The 19,995-nt window shown below is 48.5% G+C and overlaps 2 protein-coding genes and 1 long non-coding RNA gene across 6 annotated transcripts in view; 1 reads left to right on the top strand and 2 right to left on the bottom strand.

The window, feature by feature from the left end:
* Positions 1-473: 473 nt before the first annotated feature.
* VPS33A (VPS33A core subunit of CORVET and HOPS complexes) lies at positions 474-8,911 on the bottom strand. Of its 2 annotated transcripts, XM_079322359.1 has the most exons (13): positions 8,755-8,911; positions 8,604-8,669; positions 8,408-8,535; positions 7,800-7,989; positions 6,986-7,102; positions 6,446-6,620; positions 5,587-5,780; positions 3,917-4,043; positions 3,688-3,755; positions 3,110-3,247; positions 2,582-2,719; positions 2,287-2,455; positions 474-1,867 (listed from the first exon to the last, which is right to left on the bottom strand). In XM_079322359.1, the coding sequence occupies exons 1-13, from the start codon at positions 8,854-8,856 to the stop codon at positions 1,674-1,676; spliced, it is 1,806 nt and encodes a 601-aa protein (XP_079178485.1). In that variant the 5' UTR covers positions 8,857-8,911; the 3' UTR covers positions 474-1,673. The 2 variants fall into 2 exon arrangements, with proteins under 2 accessions (XP_079178485.1, XP_079178486.1); XM_079322360.1 differs by lacking the exon at positions 474-1,867 and having other exon boundaries at positions 2,406-2,502.
* A 633-nt stretch (positions 8,912-9,544) lies between these two features.
* Positions 9,545-19,995, bottom strand: part of CLIP1 (CAP-Gly domain containing linker protein 1) — a 61,116-nt gene continuing 50,665 nt past the window's right edge. For all 3 annotated transcript variants that reach the window (XM_079322353.1, XM_079322352.1, XM_079322351.1), the window contains 7 exons: positions 17,327-17,379; positions 12,709-12,826; positions 12,294-12,453; positions 12,134-12,189; positions 11,147-11,271; positions 10,364-10,608; positions 9,545-10,225 (listed from right to left, as the gene is read on the bottom strand). In XM_079322353.1, the coding sequence (XP_079178479.1) occupies positions 10,386-10,608; positions 11,147-11,271; positions 12,134-12,189; positions 12,294-12,453; positions 12,709-12,826; positions 17,327-17,379 (735 nt within the window). In that variant the 3' untranslated portion in view covers positions 9,545-10,225; positions 10,364-10,385. The remainder of the gene's footprint in view (positions 10,226-10,363; positions 10,609-11,146; positions 11,272-12,133; positions 12,190-12,293; positions 12,454-12,708; positions 12,827-17,326; positions 17,380-19,995) is intronic.
* On the top strand, positions 11,302-11,934 carry LOC306810173. The gene is made up of 2 exons (XR_013776405.1): positions 11,302-11,437; positions 11,611-11,934. It is a non-coding gene; the product is annotated as an uncharacterized lncRNA (long non-coding RNA).

The raw sequence follows: 19,995 nt of genomic DNA, 5'->3' as shown, positions 1-19,995 counted from the left end.
AGGACACTCTGTTGCTCTGAGTCAATTTCTTGTTTTTCTCTACACAGTAACATCTAATTTTTGATCCAAACCTAATTCAGTTTTAAATACTCTGAAATTAGCTCCTTTAAATGGAACTTGCAGAGCAAACAATCCATGTTTGCTCTTCTTGCATCACTGGAGTTGCCACATGTTTTTTGTTGAGTCTGTCTACAAGTTGCCTCCCCACCTGAAATACAAAGTCTCCAGTGACTGAAATTGTATTTTCCTTCAAAAGCTCAGAAATTCCACTTCTAATGTGGCCTGTTAGGTGGCAGACCAGAATGAAATTTTGCATGAGCTTTAATTATAAAACACCTCAATGTTAGATAAATAATTTCAACTTAAGTAATCAGTTATTCTGGGAGAGAGAGAGAAGGATGCAGCTGCCACAGTGCAGGGTTTTATTTTATTTTTGTATTCTAGAGAGAGAAAGAATGCAAACACTTCCAAGAAAAGATTAAATACATCTTTATTTTATTCTGGTAAGTCAGCTGGAGTTAAACAGATAGAGGGGCTCTGTGGAGGGTCTGACTTGGCAGAACTCAGTGTTAGAAAATAAAACAGACCAAAAACCACAGTCACAACTGTGACAACTTGGAGAAATGGGGGATTTATTGGGACATACTACACATGATAACCAAGGCAGAAATGTTTTTGCTAAGAGAACAATTTAAGGTGAGGAGTGGGCTTTTTTTTAAGCTGTCTTTAAAAGTGAACTGCAGTGTGGAAAATTCCCCAGTGGCTGTGAGGACACTGACAGTGTCCAGCAGCAGCACAGGCACCACCAAGGACCCTGCTCTGCCTTCCCAGCCTCTGGAGCCAGGAGCTGCCTCTTGCACACAGCCACCAAGCCCATGGAAAATTCCATTTTACAAGTTTCAGCTCTACAACAGCTTGTGACACCAAGTACCACAGTTTGTAACCTGACCAGGGGGTGAAAAAGGTGTCTGTTTTAAACCCACTGTTTACTGGCTCCCTCCTCTTGCTGTTTTTGGCCCCCACACAGGGAGTGTTTGTGTGTCTTCAACCATAAACTCAGGACACACTGATGTCATTCATACTCTGGAGCTTTCCAGAGTCAGGTGGGTGTACCTGGGACAAAAAAAAGTCACCTCACAGCGATCCCTTCAGGGGACAAGTGAAGTAAAAGGCTCAAGGATCACAGGTACAGCTGTGTGCAGATCTCTGACTGACACATCCAATGCATCCATGGAATGTATCAGGCACCAGACACAGACAAACAGTCTGGGAATACTGGTATGAAGTCAGGAATAGAGAACATCCTGCCTCCTCAGCACCTTAGGAGGGTAAAAAGCAGAAATCATATCTCCCACCAAAGCTGAACTGAAAGAAAAAAAGCAGCAAACTGCCAAAGAGAGGGACCAGGGCCACTCCTGCTGCCCCAGTGCTTGGCTGCCAGGTCAGGCCACGAGCAGGGATCTCTTTCCCACTGTTTGTTTATCATTAGTGCCTTCCAACCCTGCTTGTCTGCTTGGAAGTGCCACAGACAGCTGAACACAAGTGCAGAAGGGATGAGGAGAACTGCTCATAATCTGGTCCCAGGAGAGCTTCCCTCAATGCTGTGCCAGAGCAGCAGCTGATGTGCCTGTGTGCCACGGGGCCTCTCACATTTCCTGGTCTCAGCACACACCCTAGAACGGGGCAGGCTCCAGTTTTTCCATCAGGGATTTGATCCAGGTTGTGCCATTGATGAGTTTTGTGGTGGCAATGATGTACTCGGTGCCTCCATCCTCCATCTGGGACAGGAATCTCAGCGCGGCGATCTCCGCGTACGTCACCCCCCCCAGGAAGAACACCAGGGTCACTCTGTTCTCACCCTGCTGACCTGTGGGGTCACAAAAAAAGGTTCAGGTTGGATTGCTTTGATTTTTACAGCTCCCCTGCATCAGCTGTCAAGTCAAACTCAACATGATTTAGAGGCTTGGACCAAGAAATGCAGAGTCTGCTCCCAGCTTTGGAGGTGCTACAGGATGTGCTTCTGTTTGAGAGTATGCTGACCCTCTTTCACACAATATTACTTATTAAAATCACAGTGTAAGTTTAGGGTTTATTTTAGTACTCTGATGAGCAATTAAACCATTTGTCAAAGGAGGGTTAGGTCCATCTAACACTACTGTGGGACATGGGCATGAGACAGAGACCTGAACTCTGCTGCTCTGCGTCCAGTTTGCCTCACTCCCTGCTCAGAGAGACTGAATTCCCTGCAAACCAGGGAAACAAACAGGAAAACACAGCCAAGCTTACGTTTTTTCTGCAGGCCAGTAGGGAGCTGCTGCCTCTCCTCGAAATGGGGCCCTGGCAGCATCTTCAGCACCTCCTCGATGCTGCGCCAGCCCGGCCGCGCCAGCAGCTGCGCCAGGCGCACGCTCAGCGGGGCGTAGCCGCTGTACACGTACGAGATGTCATTGGGGTTCTGGGGACACACACACAGGGAGCAGCAGGTCAGTGCTGCCAAACAGCCTCAAAGAAACCAGTATCATTAAATAAAAACAGGAGGTTTTCCTGCTGCATGTAATTTAGAGTTAGAGGTGATGTTTACCTGCTCATTGACATCGTCCATCCACAGGCGCAGCGTTTTCCTGATCGTTGGGTAGTTATTCCTGCCACCTGTCTGAGGTTTCAGGAGTCCAGCCTTCTCCAGGTTGTTTAAGGTCAATATATGTTCATAGCCATAAGTCTGTAATATGAAGAAATCACCTTTAATGCCATGGCAATAACCCATGACCAGTGTTTAAAACAGAAAAAAAAGCCCCAAAAGCGAAGATGTTAGTTTAACAAAGGTGTTTGTTTTAAAAAGATGTTTGTTTAAAAAAAGCTTTTTGGTTAAGATCTGTGTAGAGAATATCCAATTTAGAGTGTTTAAATAATATTAGTAAAAAGCAATATAAACCTCTGTATCTACATGTTGTAACACACAAAAGCACCTCCCAAGTATCGGCCCAGACAGAAAACCAGTGCTCCCTCTGTGCATATTATTCAAGTGTGTCTGTCTAGAATTAAAGTGCAGAGCTGAAGATCTGATGTGGATTTTCTCAGGAATTTATTGCTCCAAATGTTAGAGCCTAACCTGGAGAATCTCTCTTTTGTAATGGTCCAGAACCTTCTGCTTCAGCCCACTATTGCACACGGATTGCAAGCACACGAGACGCAAGATCTTGATCAATGGATGTTTCTGAGCTATGCAGTCTTCAATATAATTGTTAACCTATTAAATAAAATGCATAAGCAGTTATTTAAAGAACTGTTAAAGTGCCCATCAGACCTGGAAAGAAAGATCTGCTTTGCCTGGATCTCCAAAACAGCAAGAAAGAGGAGCAGCTGCTCTGCAGGACCATCTGTAAAACAGTGACCCAGCACTGGTTCCACCCAGGCTCTCCCCAGAGCATCTCAGTTTTTTACTCAGTAACCAGACTTTGCCTGATGTACTGAAAAATTCTTATTAACTATCTTCTATATTCCACTGATCCCTCAGAGCACAGGGTGACTCAGGATAGGTCAAGCACCCCCCAGCTGTGCACAGGAAACTCAGAGATCCATTTCATTGGACATCATCTAGATCAGATGTTTCCCAAAACAAAAAAAAAAAAAAAAAAAAAAAATGTTTTTTGAAGATCTAAGAGTGGCTAATTGCCATTATCCACTTACCTTGTCTGTGTCTATTCCAGACATGAACTCTTGCTCCACTGTTAAATTATCAAAGAAATCTTCAGACGCTTTGGGAAAAGAATGAAAATCAATACAACAGCAAGTGACAGCTTATGCTTTACATTTAACATTTCAGCAGAGATGCACTGGATGGAACAAAGCCAGTTTTGCCAGGCTGAGTGATGTCCATCAGGTTGGCACCCAGCTGGATTTCAGTGACTCTACTCACTGGTGATGTCCTTGATGAGCTCTGCAATGGAGGTGTGGTTGGCCAGGGAGCTCCGAGCCGCCTGCATGTGGGGCAGCTGTGACACAAACTGCTTAATCTCCCCAACAGTCTTGGCATGGTGCCTCTCCTGCAGAGATCAGCACTTGGGTTAGGCTTGTTCATGGTACTAACACCAACCAGATCACTTTATTGTGAAGGATTTTTACTGCACTCCCTGTAGGGAGTTAGAGACACGCAACATTTTAACAAAGGGCTTTAGATGCTTACAGTAAAGGCACTGTATTACCTGAAACTGCACCTGGACCATGGGGAGAGGCAGCACATAGTACAGCAGGATCACTGACTGTTATTTTCCATTATCCCACTGTTGTAAATCATTTTATCCACATTTGTCTGACTCCAGCCATCACTAGCTGCTCCTCAATTTCCCTACCAGGGAAAACTCCCTTTTTCACACAAAGAGGACTCTGCTGGCTGACAGGGAGCTCTGGGCCAGTGCTGGGGAATGTCTCCCCTTGGAGCAGGAGTGAAAGGTGCTGAGGAATTGGGCTGGCAGGGTCTGCCATTCACTCTGCTTGGTGGCAACAGCATGCCAGGTTTTGAGGCAGGATGTGCTGAAGCACCATGCAGAGTTCAGCTCCAGAGGTCTGCACTGCATTTGGGCTAATTGCCTCTTGCTGCAACTTGGAATAAAAATAGTAATAATTTGACTTGTACATGAAGCTTTTAAATGGGCAAGTGCAGGCAGGAGAGTCATGATGGAGCCTGTGATTGAAGAAGTCCTCTGCTGCCAATACACTGCTGTTTCATTATCACCTATTACTGCTGACAATTTCTTAGAATTCCCTTTTTTTAACAAGCAGTATGAACAATCCATCTTTAGCACCTCCAGCACTAATAGTGCAGAAGCAGAGCTGCACTGGGGGATGAGGCTGAGCACTCAGTATTTCAGTTATGGTACCACTGCCTCATCTTAGGTGTGGCAGAGGTTAAGAGACTAAAAAAGCACCCCCAAGGAAATACAATCAAAGAGTGAAACAAGTTCTCTTGAGTCCCCATAAGGTCAGAAAAATGAGATATGGGATCTCAGTTTATGAATCATCAACAGGATGTTTTCAACAAAACCACAAACGTGCAATGTCTTTTGGACATTTCTGATGTTTTTTATGCCAGCCATAATACTCTGTGAAAGAACATTCTGGTGATTTATTGCTTAAAGCTTTTTTTCTGCATCCTGAAGGAAAAATGACCTTTCAGTGAACAAGAGCAGCCAAGTGGAATTGATCAGCACACCAAAAATCACCTTTGGGCTCTTGCAGAGGGAAGCAGCACCCGACTGCTGCAGACTGAAGACAGCAATTCCTGTTATGGGCTCTCTGGGCTCATGCAGCACAAGGGTGGGTTAAGCAAGCTCTGAACAGAGGGAAAGCCCCAGAACAGAGGTGTGGGGAGAAATGAAGCACCATGTTACTACAGGCTTAAAAGGAGATTTGACCAACATCTACTCAGAACAATCCTAGTGGAGCTGACCTCATCCCAGGGCAGGGGAACAGACTGAACAGCTTCCTGTTTTTCTTTGGATGGGGGATTACTGTGTGGGAGCAGCCAGTCCCAGCCCTGCTGAATGCAGACTGTGAATTATCTGATGCACTGTTGGACACAGGCCTCACCTCAAAGGCTGCTGAGATGATCTTGGCTTTCTTGCTCAGCACTGAGCCCACAGCATTGAAGTTCTTGTCTCGGATTTCAGCATAAAGCTCTTCTGCAGAGTTCAGCTGGAGCTTCTTGGGTTCTGTGGGGAGATCCTTCCCACCCTCCCCCTGCTTCTTCGGGGCAAACTTCTCAGGAGGGAGTTTCACATAAGCTACCAAATGCAGAGAATAACCCTTATAACAACTGGAACTTCATCAGCAGAAGTTAAGATCAGCAGGCTGTGAAAATGTGTCCCCTGAGCTGGAAACAGCTCTGAGGAGCAAAGCAATATTAACAGTCAAACCACTCAGTGCCTGTGTGTTAATCAAGGAGTGTCTCCCTGCACTCAGCCAGGGACCTGCACAAACATCAGAACCCAAGTGCCAGCTGCCCTGCTTTCAGAGAGGCTTGGAGGCAGCCCAGCAGGAGGGACTGCAGCCCATAAATGCCCCTGGAGTTTTCCTACCCCCTGAAGAGGGGGACGGCGTTCTGAAAATGGCATTTCACAAACTGTCCCTGTCCCCTCAGTGTGGCACTTCCAGGATGGATGCTGAAGGCACACACTGCCATTCCCACCCACACTCCCTGTTGTCACTGTGCCTGCACCAGCCAACAGCCAAAAAACATCTTTTCAGTAACCACAGACTGTACCTGGCTCCCCTTCCCAGGCAAAAACAGCCAGAGTGATCTTGATGTGCTCCAGCTTGGAACTGAATTAACCCCACATTCATTTCAGCCGAGCTGCTCCCACATCACATTTAGTGAAGCACAAACCCACCCAACACATGCAGCCTGCCCCAGGATATGGGAAACCTGCCCCTTCCCTGCAGGACTCACTGTTCTGAATGCCATAGATCTCATCTATCAGCCCCTCGTAGGTCAGCTGCGTGGCCAGCGGGGTCAGCAGGTCCACGTTGCGGTCCAGCAGCAGGAGGGTGTCAAAGACAGGAAATATGGAATTCTGGCTCCCAGGGAACTCACGCTTCATCCTGATCATCATGTTGGCCACGTGCTGCAAGGAAATCACATCACTCTGGTTATGGTACAGGCCACAGCAGATGGGTGTGACCTCTGGGCCCTGCAGGCACATGCTGGTAAAGGAAGGGGATGGCAGGAGGTACAGACTGGCTGACTGAGAAAACAAAAGTCCTTCTCTGCTGCTCTCTGCAGCTCAGCAAGACAGCAATGGCCAAAGCACTGCATTCACCTCAAGCTGCACCCTCACCACAAAAAGTACCAATTAAACCACAGGCTGATCAGAGAGAAGCAAAAAAGATGTGGGTGTGTTATAGCTGGATTAAAAAAACCCAGAGGTGCATTTAACCAAACACTCCTTAAGGCAGCTCCAAAGAACAAGATGTGTTTGTTCAGCCTCACCCGAGCACAGTCGCCCTTCCCAAAAATCTGCGGGATGGTTCCGTAGAGAGCCTGCAGTGTCATCAACCCCTTTGCTGCATGGTACAGACTGGTCTGGTCACTCTCCAGGTAACATTCCTAAAGAACAAGAGGGATTCTGATGGAAGGTGTCAATCCAATACAGCAGCCTCCACAGCACAGCAGGGTCCATGAGAACAGTTCAGAGGAGATACAGGCTGGGGACAAACTATGGCTGTTGGCATATATGGGCCTTATTATCTGTGCTGTCACTACATCAAATCATTTTTCTGATTGATCAGTCACTAATATCTTTGAACTTCAGACACAATCCAGTAAAAGTAAAAGAAAGTGACTGGAAGGACCCACTCCTGCTAATTAAGCAATCTGAGCACTCAACACCTCATAACAGCTGCAAGCCCTGACATCCTCTAGGCTATGCACAGGACACAGAGGGCCAAGAAACTCCCAAGCTGTCCTGTCCTTGGATGCAGCACATGCAGCTGGGATGTGACAGCTGCTAATGCTCAGTGCAGCTCAGTGCACCATCACACACGGCTCCCTGGCTGTGCAGGAACACAAACTGTGCTGGCTCCTTGTGACAACTGAGCGCTTGAAGCCTCAGCAATGCTCCATTTGTGACAATGACACCAGCAGCTGCAGCTCAGTGTGAGAACACACGGGGAAGTTCAGGCTTGAGGATGGAGCCAGGTTTGCTCTGCAAGGCCTTTCCTTGCTGTGCAGGTCACTCACAACCCCGCTGGGAGCAGCTGCAGCAGCACCAACACCCAGCACAAAGGAGGAGGCGAGCGCGCACCTTGAAGGCGCCCTCGGACTCCATGGAGAGCAGGTCCCCGTCGAAGGGGATGAGGTCCAGGCTGTACTGCTCGCGGTGGATGAAGGAGCCCAGCACGCCCTGCTCCTTCAGCCACTGCTCGCACAGCAGGCTGCGGCGCGGCACGAACAGGATGTGGAAATCCCTCTGCGGAGAGCGGCCTCTGTCCTCCCTGCAAGAGCCACAGCAGCAGCACAGCCACGGTCACTCATGGGCAACAGCCACGGGCAGGGGCACGGCATTCACACACAACAGGAGCGCTGCACGGGGCTCTTCACCCTGGCTTTGAGTGTCAGTGTCCAGCCCTGGGCAGCCACAGCTGACACACTCTGACACCTGCAGTTCCCAAAGGGCACAGCAATCCAAGCGTGACTCATTCCAGCTAATTAAAGGAGAGTACATCCTCGCAGGGAGGAACGAACCCTCTGCAGCCAAGGTGAATCCCCCCTGCCCAGGGTGTCTCGCACCCCCGCTGAAAGTGCAGAGTGGCCGTGCTGCAGTTTGGTGTCTGCACATCGCTCCTCGCTCCCTGCACAGGTGTAACAAACCGCACGGTGATTCTGTCCCCTCCTCACGCCCTCCCGCGCTACCTGAGCACGTTGTCCGTGATGATGTCCATCAGCTCCAGCTTGGGCCTGACGAAGAAGATGATGTTCTTGACGTCGGCCGGGGGCAGCCGGCCCGGCTTGAGCGTGAACATCTTCTCCACCTCATGCTCCTGCGGGGAGGCGCGGCCGTCAGCCGAGAGCGGGAGCGCCGGGGCCCGGCCCCGCCCGCGGCGCTTACCTTGAGCAGCGAGTACTGCGCGATGAGCCCGAAGGGGCCCGTCAGGTACTCGTCCCACACGATGGCCTGCGGGAAGAACGGGGGATCAGAGCGGGGGGATCAGAGCCGCGGGCCCCGCCCGGCCCCGCCGCCCCCCGGCCCCGCCGCGCACCTTGGAGCCCGCGCACTTGTCCAGGAACTCGCGCAGCTCGCGCCGCCCCGCCTCGCGCAGCGCCGTCAGATTCACCCGGCCCGAGCTCAGGTGCGCCGCCATGGCTGCCCGAGCACGTGACCGGGACGGGGGCGGGGCCGCGCGGCCGCACAAGGCGAGGGCGGGGCCACGGAGAGTGAGGGGCGGGGCCACGGCGGGAACCGGCAGCGCCGCGTGCGAGCGTCACGTGAGAGTCAGGTGATAGTCAGGTGATAGTCACGTGGTAGCCAGGTGAGTCACGTGGGCCATCGTCACCGGCCGCAGCAGGGAGCTGCTCCCCCGGGCTGGGCGCTGCTGAGGCCGCACCTGGAGCACTTTGGGCTCTCCCTTCAGGGAGAACACTGAGGAGCGTGTCCAGGAAGGGAATGGCGCTGGGGAAGGGGCTGGAGAATTCCTGAGGGAGCTGGGAAAGGGCTCAGCCTGGAGAAAAGGAGGCTCAGGGCCCTTGTGGGGGACAGCCGGGGTTTGGGCTCTGCTCCAGGGGCTGGAATCTTCACTGAAAGGTGATTAAATGTTGCCCAGGGAGGCGGGGGAGTCACTGTCCCTGGAGATATTTAAGCAGGAACTGGCCGTGGCACTCAGGAACGCCCTGGTCATGTTGACACGGTGATGTTCGTCACAGATCTGCTGATCTCAGAGGTCTCTCCCCAGCTGATGGGTTCTGTGATTTACAGTGCAGCCCCTGGGCACGTCTGTCCCCACTCAGAACCCCTCACACTCTGAACAGAAATGCAGAAAAGAAAACATACTCTTTTTTTTCCAAAATATAACTTTATTATATATATGCATATATACACACACACCACACTCACTATATAGAAGCTGAAAGAATGCAAAACAGGAATGGCCCACAAACTGTTCCAGGTGTGCACAGCTGTGCACAGCATCCAGGTTTCCAAAAACCCCCAGCAGCTCCTTACCTGCATCACTTCCACGTTTCACACCAAACCACAACCCAGAGCTCACGGCACCGAGCGACATCAAAATCAGAGTAAATGAAAATAAAGATGAAATATTTCTCAACTCAGTCCAGTGTCAAAAAAAAAAAAAGCTTAGAAATCTAAATGTACAAATTCAGCCTTAAAATGGTTTAGTGCAAATATGAAAATTAACAGCATATTTTTAAAGTATTTAAATAAGCTTTAATATAACTCTAGTGCTTCATTCCTATACACGTTTTCCCATCAATAGATCCAACAGCACAGAGGAATTTCCTGTTAAGGGCGGGACAAACCCAGAACCTGGGAAGAAACAGCATAAAGTCACTTGTTAAATCATTTATTAATCTTTCACTGAAGTTTGTTAAAAAGGGACAGGGGGTATTTATTAGTGGAAGAGCAAAGTACTGATGCTTGTAGGGGGCGTGGGGCGGGCGGGGCTCCCGCGGGTCCCTGTCCCGGAGCCTCGGGAGCCGCGGGAGCCGCGGGAGCCGCTGGAGCTGCGGGGGCGGCGCTGCGGGAGCCGCGGGTCCCTGTCCCGGAGCTGCGGGAGCTGCGGGAGCCGCGGGAGCCGCGGGAGCCGCGGGTCCCTGTCCCGGAGCCGCGGGAGCCGCGGGTCCCTGTCCCGGAGCCGCGGGAGCCGCCGCCCCTCCCCTAGAAGGTCTCGTCGTCGTTGCAATCGGCCGTCCAGTGGCCGAACACCTCGCAGGTGTCGCAGTAGGGCCGCTCCTCCCGCCGGCTGCCGTGGTGCGCTGAGTGCGGCGGCTCCTCCGGCGCCTGTGCCTGCGTCGGGCAGTCCTCGGTGTCGTGCAGGTCGAAGCAGCCGCAGATGTCGCAGAAGAGACGCGGCTTCTTCTTGGACAGGCTCTCCTCCTCGCTGCAAGAGCAGCACAGTCAGCGCCTCTGCTGTGAGCTCGGGAAACTCAGCCAAAACCAGAAAACCCTTCCCCACCCTGCAGAGCCCCCACAACCCCCTACACTAATATTTACTGAACAAGCTGCTGTTCCTGCAAATATTTGAAAGAAACACATGTAAAATAGTTTCTCTCCTCCCGTAAAAGAGCTGAAGTCGTGATACATCAAATAGGTTTCAGTTCTGGTTCTCTGGATTGGTTCTTCCCATCCCAACACAGCTACAGCCTCTTGGGAGCAAAGACTCTTCTGCACATGGAAAGGGCCAGATTCACCAAGTCATACAACAGACATGTCACGACACATCAGTGTTTGTGACTGATAAGCACAGAGCACCACTGGCACGCCCAGTTACACCACAGTGTAAAGAGAAGATGGATTAACCACTGAGCTCCAGGGGAAGCTCTGCCTGTCCCTCCTGACAGCTGAGATCAGGCTGCTGCATGGTGCAGCTGCCACACAGCTCCCAAAACAAGGGCCAAGGTTTCCTTTAGCATTTGTACCTGTCATAGTTATTTATCTCCTCTTCATTGCCATTGAGGGCTGCTTCACACATTCTTTGGATCTTCAAGTTCAGTTCTTCGTTTCTCCTTTGCAGATCCACTATCACTGAATTCAGGAAGTCGATCTAGGAGAGCCAAGGACAGGGACAGTCAGAGGGGCAGGGGTGGCAGCTCCCCCAGCCCAGGGTTCAGCACTGCTGAACACAACCAAGGAACACTTGGCAAATGCACAGGGGAGGAAAGAAGTGGAACCAACCTCGCCCTGGTGGAAGGAGGGGTTGCCATTAGCAGGTGAATTCAGAACCAGAAAACCAGAAAAAGATGGTGGTTAGTTTATATTCATGACATTTCTGGTGGCTGCACAACTGGGAAGGACATTTTTAAATCACTGTGACTGACATTTGTGATCTAACAAAGGATTTGTCATGAGCAGAAGGTGATTCTATTCTCACCATATTTTGTAGGCACTTGTTGGCACAGGCCCCTGTGAAGCAGAACTTCACGAGGTCACTGTGACTGTTCTACTCTGAATCACATCTCCTGTGCCAGCTGAGCACCTCCCTTCTCCACTGCTGCCAACACTTGTTCTGAGTCCAGTTCTGCAGTCAGGAAGAACTGCAGAGCTTAGAGCCCATTCCCCCAAGCACCAGCTCCAGGTGGGCCACAGCTTTTCCTCATGCACATTTGGAAAGGCCAAGGAGCAGTGAGTGTCTGCTGGGCTGTACCTCTGACAGGCTGCAGGGCACAGCTTGTCACCCTCATTTCCTGCTTGTTTCCTCACATTCCCATGATCTGAACTGTTTCTTCAGTGTCACTCATCACTTGATTCTTGGTATTTACTGTCAGTGACAATTCCCTTCAGAAGCTGAGGGGCTACAAGATAAATCTGCCCATTAAAATCCTGGCTGATAAAACCTGGTAAAGACTGTCTTTGGAATATTCCCCTCCCCTACAGCCCCACTGCTGGTGTAGAATGTTCATGTGCACATCCAATACCTGCTTCTCTCTTGCAATTTCCTCCTGAAGCAGAGTAGCAGCATCACCTTTAAAGGAAAAAACCAAACAAGGTACAATGTGACTCATGCCATGGCTCAGTCAGAAATATTGTCACAGGCTCTGAGGGACACTGGAGTGGCTCTCACTTTACCTGAGGGACTCACTACACTTAAAGGCTGCTCGTTGTTTTCCTTGAGTTTTTGCTCCAGGTTCTTCACCTTCTCCTCAAGTTTCAGTTTGTCAGACTCCAGTGACTTCACCACTGACTGCAGGGTTTTTGCAGAAGCGTTTTCTCCACGCAGCACCGTGATCTGCAAGAATTGTTTGACCACACCTGAACCTTCCAGCACCAAGCCAGAGCACCAAGGCCCTCAAAGCAAGGGCTGAACAGCCACCAAAACCACGTGCAGGAGTCACCTGGCTCAGCACAGGCAGCTAAAGATTTGATGCTATGGTTTAACTGTGCCACGTGAAAGAAAAATGATCAGCTGCTTCTTCAGGAGCCAGCACACAAAACCTCTGGCTGCAACTTAATTGAAATTAGGAATCATCCATTCCTCATTTACCTCATGTCTGAGTTTTTCCAGTTCCTCATCTTTTTGTGTGATCAAGGCACTAGTAACATTGATGGATTTCTGTAAAGATGCTCTCTCTTCATCAATTTCTTTTTTTAAAGTCGATTCTCTAAAAGAAAATCAAGTAAAACCACAAGTTATCTAATGAATGGGTAACTGTAGTGGCCTGAAGTAGTTTCATTTAATTTCAAATCTTAAACTACTTAAGAAGTGGTTCTTAAAAAACAAATTACAATTTACTACTTGACTTAGGTTTTATATATGTACAAACATTTCAGGTGTTACAACTGTGGAAACAAAGCAAAAACTTTACCTAGGTAGTACATGCCAGAATCTGCATAGCACCGTATCCATTTGAATTTAAAGGAGCAAGTTAACAGACTGGGGAGATACAGGATAAACAAACATGTTGCACAGTGTTCCACAATACCTAACTTGAGAGTTTTGTTACTTCTTGAAAATTACTAACAAGCAACAAAACAGGCATGCAAAGCTCATTGTACAAGTTGTCATGCAAAGCATGGGTGAGGCTGGAAATATCAGCTGGTCCTCACTAATTTCAGTGACATCATCATTTCCTGCACATGGAGAAACCACATGGGACTTGTTTTACTTCATGGGAGAAGGGTTAAAAAGAAATCCTCCAAAGCAGGCACAACTCCTTTCTGTGTACATATGTCCAGTTTTCCCAATACTTTCCATGCATCTAACAGAGATACAACTTCTGCCTCCAGCTCCTGCCTTAAGGCACCACTGCTGTGACACTGGTGCAAGCTGATCTTCCTGACAGTCACAGAACACACACAGTAACTGTCCTCTGATGGGAGGAGCACTGCTACAAATTTCCTTACAAGCTGAAAGATTTTGGTTAAAAAAGAAGAAAACAAAGAAGTGACTTCAAACCATTTACTTTTCTCCAAGAGGAGCTGGCTCTTCAGTGCAGGCAGCAGTGCTGCTGTCAGCTCTGAGCTCCTGCAGGGATTCTGAATTGCACACACCCCAGCCCTGCTGAGGGTCAGGAGCAGAGCCCATCCACGTGGGAGGCTGCTCAGGGGACACTACTGAGCTCAAATGGAAAAGTTTCCATCTCTGTGCTATCTACAGTTAGTGAGAGCCATGATACCCAGACCATGAAACACAGGAAATCTCACCCACTCGAGATCAATTCAACAATGAGAGCACAATCAATGCAATTCTTTCATTGTTCAGATTGTACTCGGGAATGGAAGCAGCAAGTGGAGAATCTGGGGTTTAGAAAAGCTGAGGCAGCTACCAAATAAAAACCAAAATTTGATTTGGTTTTGGTGCATTTTTACAATGAGAGAATCAACAGAAGTGGAAACACAACTTGCAGACTGTGTTGCCTTCACATACAAGTTGGAGTCTTGTTAATAAAACTGGCAGTGGCATGGAAAGTCCCCCTGGCCAAGCCAGCAAAGCTCCCAGGGCTCCCCAGCCAATCCTGCAGGATTCCCAGAGCTCTGCTTTGCTGCCTGGATCAAAGGCACTTGCTGGGAAAGGATGTGCCAGCAGTGCAGGGAGTGCTGCTGACAGAGCAGAGCTGCAAATCCAGGATTTGCTGGGAAGGAAACCCTGAGGAATCACACCTGGGAATTGCTGCTCACAAGCTCTGCTGCACCCAAGAGTTCTCCTGAGCATCCCCCAGCTGGGGAAGGGCAGGGGGAGCCCCAGTGACTCAGCCCAAGCTCAGGAGCTTGTGATTCAGCCAATGTTCCCACTTGGTCAGATCTTCATGGAGAGATCAGGACCAAACCATATTTGGCACAAATATGGTTAATTTGCCATTTGTCAGGCTTGGCTTCAGCCACCACAACTCTGAGGTGGCTGGAAAAGGCAAACAGGTTGGAAAGAGAGAAATAAAATATTTACAGACTCAATACAGGAGCCTTGAATGCTAAAACACAAGGGGAGAGAAAGGAGAGAAGAAAAGAGGAGAAAAAACAAGAGGAGAAGAAGATTCCTGGGCTGGAGCTTCGGGCTTCCTTTCCCTGGACAGTCCCTCCAGGAGCTGCTCCAGTGGGGAGCCCAGAAATGCTGGGACTGGAGAGGTGCTGATGCCTGAGTGGGGATCACAGGTCACCTCCAGGCACAGTCCTGGCTGCTGCTGGGCATGGACAGTGCTGGGAGCACTGTGTGCAGAGGGACTCACACACAGGGAACTGAATGGGAAATAACTGCACTGGCAGAGCTTGCAAGGAAAAACTTGTAGAAACTATTTATTTATTTATTTGAAATTGATGTAATGAACTTAAACTTTTTTCCTGCCAATTCAAGTTCAAAACATCTGCTTACCAGCATGAGGGAAATCAAAACAATAAAAATGACTTTTTCATTTTTCACTCACTTGAGAAGCACAAACCATGTTCTGAGCAGTGTGTGGAAGTTGTGGGAGAAAGGAGTTTGTTTTGGTTTAACATTCAAAAAAAAAAAAAATCACCCAGATTCTTCCCTTACTACAAAAATAAGAAATTCTAAGAATGAAGCAAATACCTTAAAGTGCTACTGGGTAAGCTTTAAAAATGCAAGATAACAAGAACCACATGTTAGAAACATGGAGTACAAATGCAAAATACTGTAAGGAAGAACAATATTTGCACCAAGGGCCTTTTCTGTTTCAGTAAAAATATAGAGATTTTTTTTCCATTATATATACATATATATATATATATAGAGCTGAGTGTTTTACAAAACAAAAGCAAGACACCAAGGGACAAAGGCAGCCAAAATATGTACAACAACTTTACTAAAAAAAAAAAAAAAAAAAAAAAATAATTATTTATTGTAACGTGGATAGACTTTCTTGAGTCTTACCATTAAAGACACACAGATATAGCAAGGGAAGCAAGGGCAGGAAAGGGAAGAGAGAGGAATGAAATGAGTATCCATAAACAGTGAAGCTCAAAGACAGTCAGACAGCAACCCAGACTGAACCCCAGAGCTGAGCACACAGAGCCCCTGAGCACCTGCATCACACTCCTGAATCCCTGCTGGGCTGGGGAATACAGGGGGAGCCAAAGCAGGGGGAGAGAACTCCTGGGGTGGAAGGAAGGAGAGGAAAACACCACTAGAGATTTGATCTAACTGAACCCAAAGATGGCTCTTGTTCAGCAGCTCCAATTCTTAAGGCAAAAGGAGGAAATTATCATCTTCCCATCACCAAATTCTGTGGAATTTGAGAATTTAGAGGCTTTTTTTTTCATTATTTTTACTTAATTAGCTCTTTATTCAGCCAAACTTTTTTCATTAGCACTGATGCCACATGTTGACATGTTCTGTTGCCTCAGCCAGGCTGTTCCTATTCCTATTCTTCATTTTCCCCTGCTCCTGTTGCTCATTTTCCTTTTCTATTGCAGTTTATCCAACACTGCTGAGCAATGTCATTAAGCCAGTCACAAACTGGGGCATCCCAGTGCAACCAGCTGAAGGTAAAGTCATGGCAAAGTTCATTTCATTGATTTCATAATGGTCTGAATTATTTCAGGCAGCTCAAGCTCACCCAGAGTGAAACAGGAGAAGGAAGATCAGAGCCACACACCTTCCTCTGTAGGACTTACAAAGAGTTTGTCTTTGAAAATATTCTCTTGTGAAACAGAACTGCTGCAAAGCACTGAGTGACTTGGTCCCCACTCCCTCCTTCCTGCCCTCAGTGACTTCAGGAGTCACACTACTGAAAACACATTTTCAGACATGTTCAGTCACAGGCAGGTGAGGGGGGTAAAGCTGCAGCTGACCCAACTCTGACATTCCTGGCTTGGGAAACACCCCAGGTGCCTGCTGGCATTTGGAGCAGCAGGAGATACAACAACCCCCTCCCTGAGAACAGAGTGCCAGGGAATGAGGAAGGAACAGTGCTAATACTGAGTGGCCAAGGATGTGCATGAACAGCCAAAAACCACTCACTGTTCTTTGCTGTGGCAATTGTCAATCCAGGACATTTAGCAGGGGTTGGTTTGTTTTTCCTGGAACAGCTGAGGTGTCGTGGGGAGCTGTGTTGTTCTCTCAGGATTTATGCAACTGCTTTGGAAAGCCCCATTTCCCCCAAGGCCAATCAGCTTCCCATGCACACACTGCACACACTCAGATTTGTGACTTGGGACCTTTCCCTGAGCAGCAGTTTACAAAGGGATGCCCCAGTCACCCAGGACAGATCTGGCATTTAAAAGCAGTGCTGAATGAACTGCAACAACCCACAACAAACTTAACAGCCCAAAACCACGAGAGCAGCAAGTGCTCAGTAACTTTTCTTTCCTTTTTCCCTAATAACCCTCCTCAGCATCACTGTATTGTCCATTATTTTTCAAGAGCTCACCAGGTCAGATCTGTGCACACACATTTTATCAGACTGAGGGACAATCCAACATTCCAGAGCAGACTAAAACCAAACATTCAACTGGTCACTGCAAGTAAGAATTACCACAATGTGGGAGGTGTGGAACTAAACGTGGATGTTTCCATCTCTAATCCAGTGAGTGCAACAACTCAGCACTTTTAACCATGACACAACAGAAAAGAACAGCTCTTAGCAGTGTGTTTGTGTTCCATTTCTGTAGGACTGGGGGGTTAAACACACATCAGCAGAACAACTTACCTCTTTTTCATCTCTAATAACTGGTTATTGAGTACTGATCTCTCCTCTTCCAGCTAAAACACAAGTACAGACTCCAGTTAATACACTGCAGATTGTTTCCTTAGTGTAATATATCATAATCATAAAATCATTATCATTATCATAAAATAAACCTCATTATCATAAAATAAACATGGGAGAGGCTGCAGAGCCCCCAGATCCTCACAGCAGCAGATTTTCTACAGGCACAGCACCTGCACCCAGACACAAACTGCTCAGCTAGTGAGGGCCTGGAGGTGCTTTATGAGCATTTCCATGTCCTGTGCACACAGCAGAGGTGTGAGTCCAGTGTTAAAGGGCATTTCCAGACCCCACACACCCCACAAAAACCCTTTGTGTGCCTGGCCATTACTTTTAGCCCAGCACTGGGGAATTGCTGGGTTTGCTGTCATTCTACCACTGATCTGCATTTGTTACTGCCCTGTTATTCAGAGATAAATTACTGATCCCAAAGCTCTGGTGTTTGTTACCACATCCTGAACCTGTAGCTCAGTGAGGCCACTCTTAAGCACTTAAAACCTGCAAAGCCTTCAAAAGAAATTATTGTTGTTGGTTCCTGGGTCTAAACTGGGTTAGGAAATGCAAAGCAACAAAACTGCAAAGGCCCAACACAGAAACACTGGGACAACTGATCTTCTGAAAAGGTTAAGAAAACAAGTGTTTTCCAGGCAAATTAATTATTTTTCACCATCTCCTCCTTCCTTTTTATTCAATGACCAAAGCCAGCAATTGCTGCTCTGAGAACTGTCTGTACCAGAACTCCCTGAGCACAGGCTCCAGTGGGATTTCAGAAGCTTCCAGGGTTCATCCACAAGGTCAGGAACACACACATTTATAATGGCAACCTCAGAGCCCTGACAACAGCTCCTGTCCCTGACAGAGGGAATTCTTCCAGCACTTTGCAGATCCTGGGGTTTGGCACAGAAGGTGTTAAACAAGTTTCCTTGAGCAGGCAGGGTGTGTGCCAGCCCCCAGCTCTCAGCTAAAAGCAGCTCAGTGAGAGCAGCCATCTCCTCCACATTTCCTGGCAGTTACCTTCTCCTTCCCTGTGCTGCAGTGCTGTTAAACCTCCCAGGTCTGGGATTAACCAGGGTTGGTTCACTGGGCTTAATCAGACAACTTCATTGATATGAAAAATAGATACTAGAAGGGTGTAGAGAGAATCTTATAAATAATTCTTAAAGCAAATGAAGATGTGTCTCTCAAGACAAGTGACCACTGTGGGAGAGCAGAGCAGCCAAGGCACTGTGGGGGTATGGCCAAGTTTTCCTGCAGGTCAAAACCCAGCTCCACCAGCAGCACCAGAGCACCCCCTGATTCCCAGTTTGTGCCTTGTTTCCTAGAGTGTGAACTCCTGACATCAGTGGTGACAGAAAGGGAGAAATGTGACAAGTCTGAGAAATGTGACTCCCTGGAGCTGCAGCTTCAGCCACTTCTCCAGACCCTTGTTCTGGCTCAGGGGTTCCAGGCCCCTCTCCTGCAGATCTCCAGAGTTGGAGACTCATCCCCTGCCCATCACACTTCCCAGCTGGTTTTTTGGATTCCTTCTCCCCTGCCAGCACTGGCATTTCTCCACAGTCACACTCAGCACCCTCGAGCAGACCTTGCACACTGTTAATAAAAGATGGGCAGTTGAGCTGCTGAGTATTTCCACACCTTCTCCAATGAACTCAAATGCCTGAGCAGGTCTGAGGCTCCCAAAATGCCACAACAAATAATCAGAAGCCAGGAAAGTTCTCTGAGCTCAGTATCTATCTGTGTGTGACTCTTTAACTAATTACAATCAGCTAATTATTAATGGATCAATATAGAAAAGCTCTCTCAGCATCTTTGGCGTGAGACACTTTAACCTTTACATGTCCACATAAATCATTCATGGAACAGGATTCATTAATTTTGCAAAGTGTGTCACAAGCAGCCACAGATTCTCTAACCCAACTGACAACACACTTGGTAGAATTTATGTGGTTACCACAGCAACAGCTCAAAATTCCCAATCCTGTGTCTGCCCTTCCTGATGCATTCACAGGTACCTGCACTGACTCTGCAGCCTGAGCTCTGCTCTCCTCACTGCCCAGAGTTCTGGGAGCACAGTCTGCAGCCTCTGGGCAATCCTGCTGTGGGAAACCCTTCACTGCCACCACACACACTCCTCCAAATTCTGCTGGAGGATTCTTTGGTGACATTTTTCCTCTTCCACAGAGAGCCTGAACCCAGGGAGCCCAAAGGCTGTGGCCACTGGTGCCTGAGTGTGGTGTGACAGGAGAGGGGAGCTGCTGGGATATCTGGGACACCAAAGCCTCTCCCTGGCTTTGGGAGGCTGAGCTGTTCACCAGATCTCACAGCCAAATACAACACTTGGGAACTGCAACAGGCAGCATTCCCACATTCCTGAGACTCAGATCACACTTTCCTTGCAGAAGGGGACACAGTGCAACACCAAGGGCTGAAGAAGGCAAACAGGCTGTGCATCCAAGCTCCTGCAGATCCTCCAGACCCTTGCTCTGGGAGCCATCTACTCCTGGGCAGGACAGGCTGTGGAGGAGCCGAGCTGATGGATCCATCCCTGTGCTTCCTACTCTGCAGCTGTGTGTCCTGGCAGTGGAGAGGGATCCCTGCTGACAGACCCA

Source organism: Erithacus rubecula, assembly GCF_903797595.1.
Source record: "Erithacus rubecula genome assembly, chromosome: 19".
Classification (NCBI taxonomy): Eukaryota; Metazoa; Chordata; class Aves; order Passeriformes; family Muscicapidae; genus Erithacus; species Erithacus rubecula.
This window is presented reverse-complemented; position numbering and strand designations above follow the sequence as displayed.

Bases quoted from the DNA above. Each gene is read 5' to 3' on its own strand.
- VPS33A (XM_079322359.1), bottom strand. From the start codon at position 8,856: ATGGCGGCGCACCTGAGCTCGGGCCGGGTGAATCTGACGGCGCTGCGC. The intron at 4,044-5,586 runs GTGAGGCCTGTG...TGATCTCTGCAG, and splicing joins TCATCTCAGCAGCCTTTGAG to GAGAGGCACCATGCCAAGAC. The intron at 3,248-3,687 runs GTAAGTGGATAA...TTTATTTAATAG, and splicing joins CTGGAATAGACACAGACAAG to GTTAACAATTATATTGAAGA.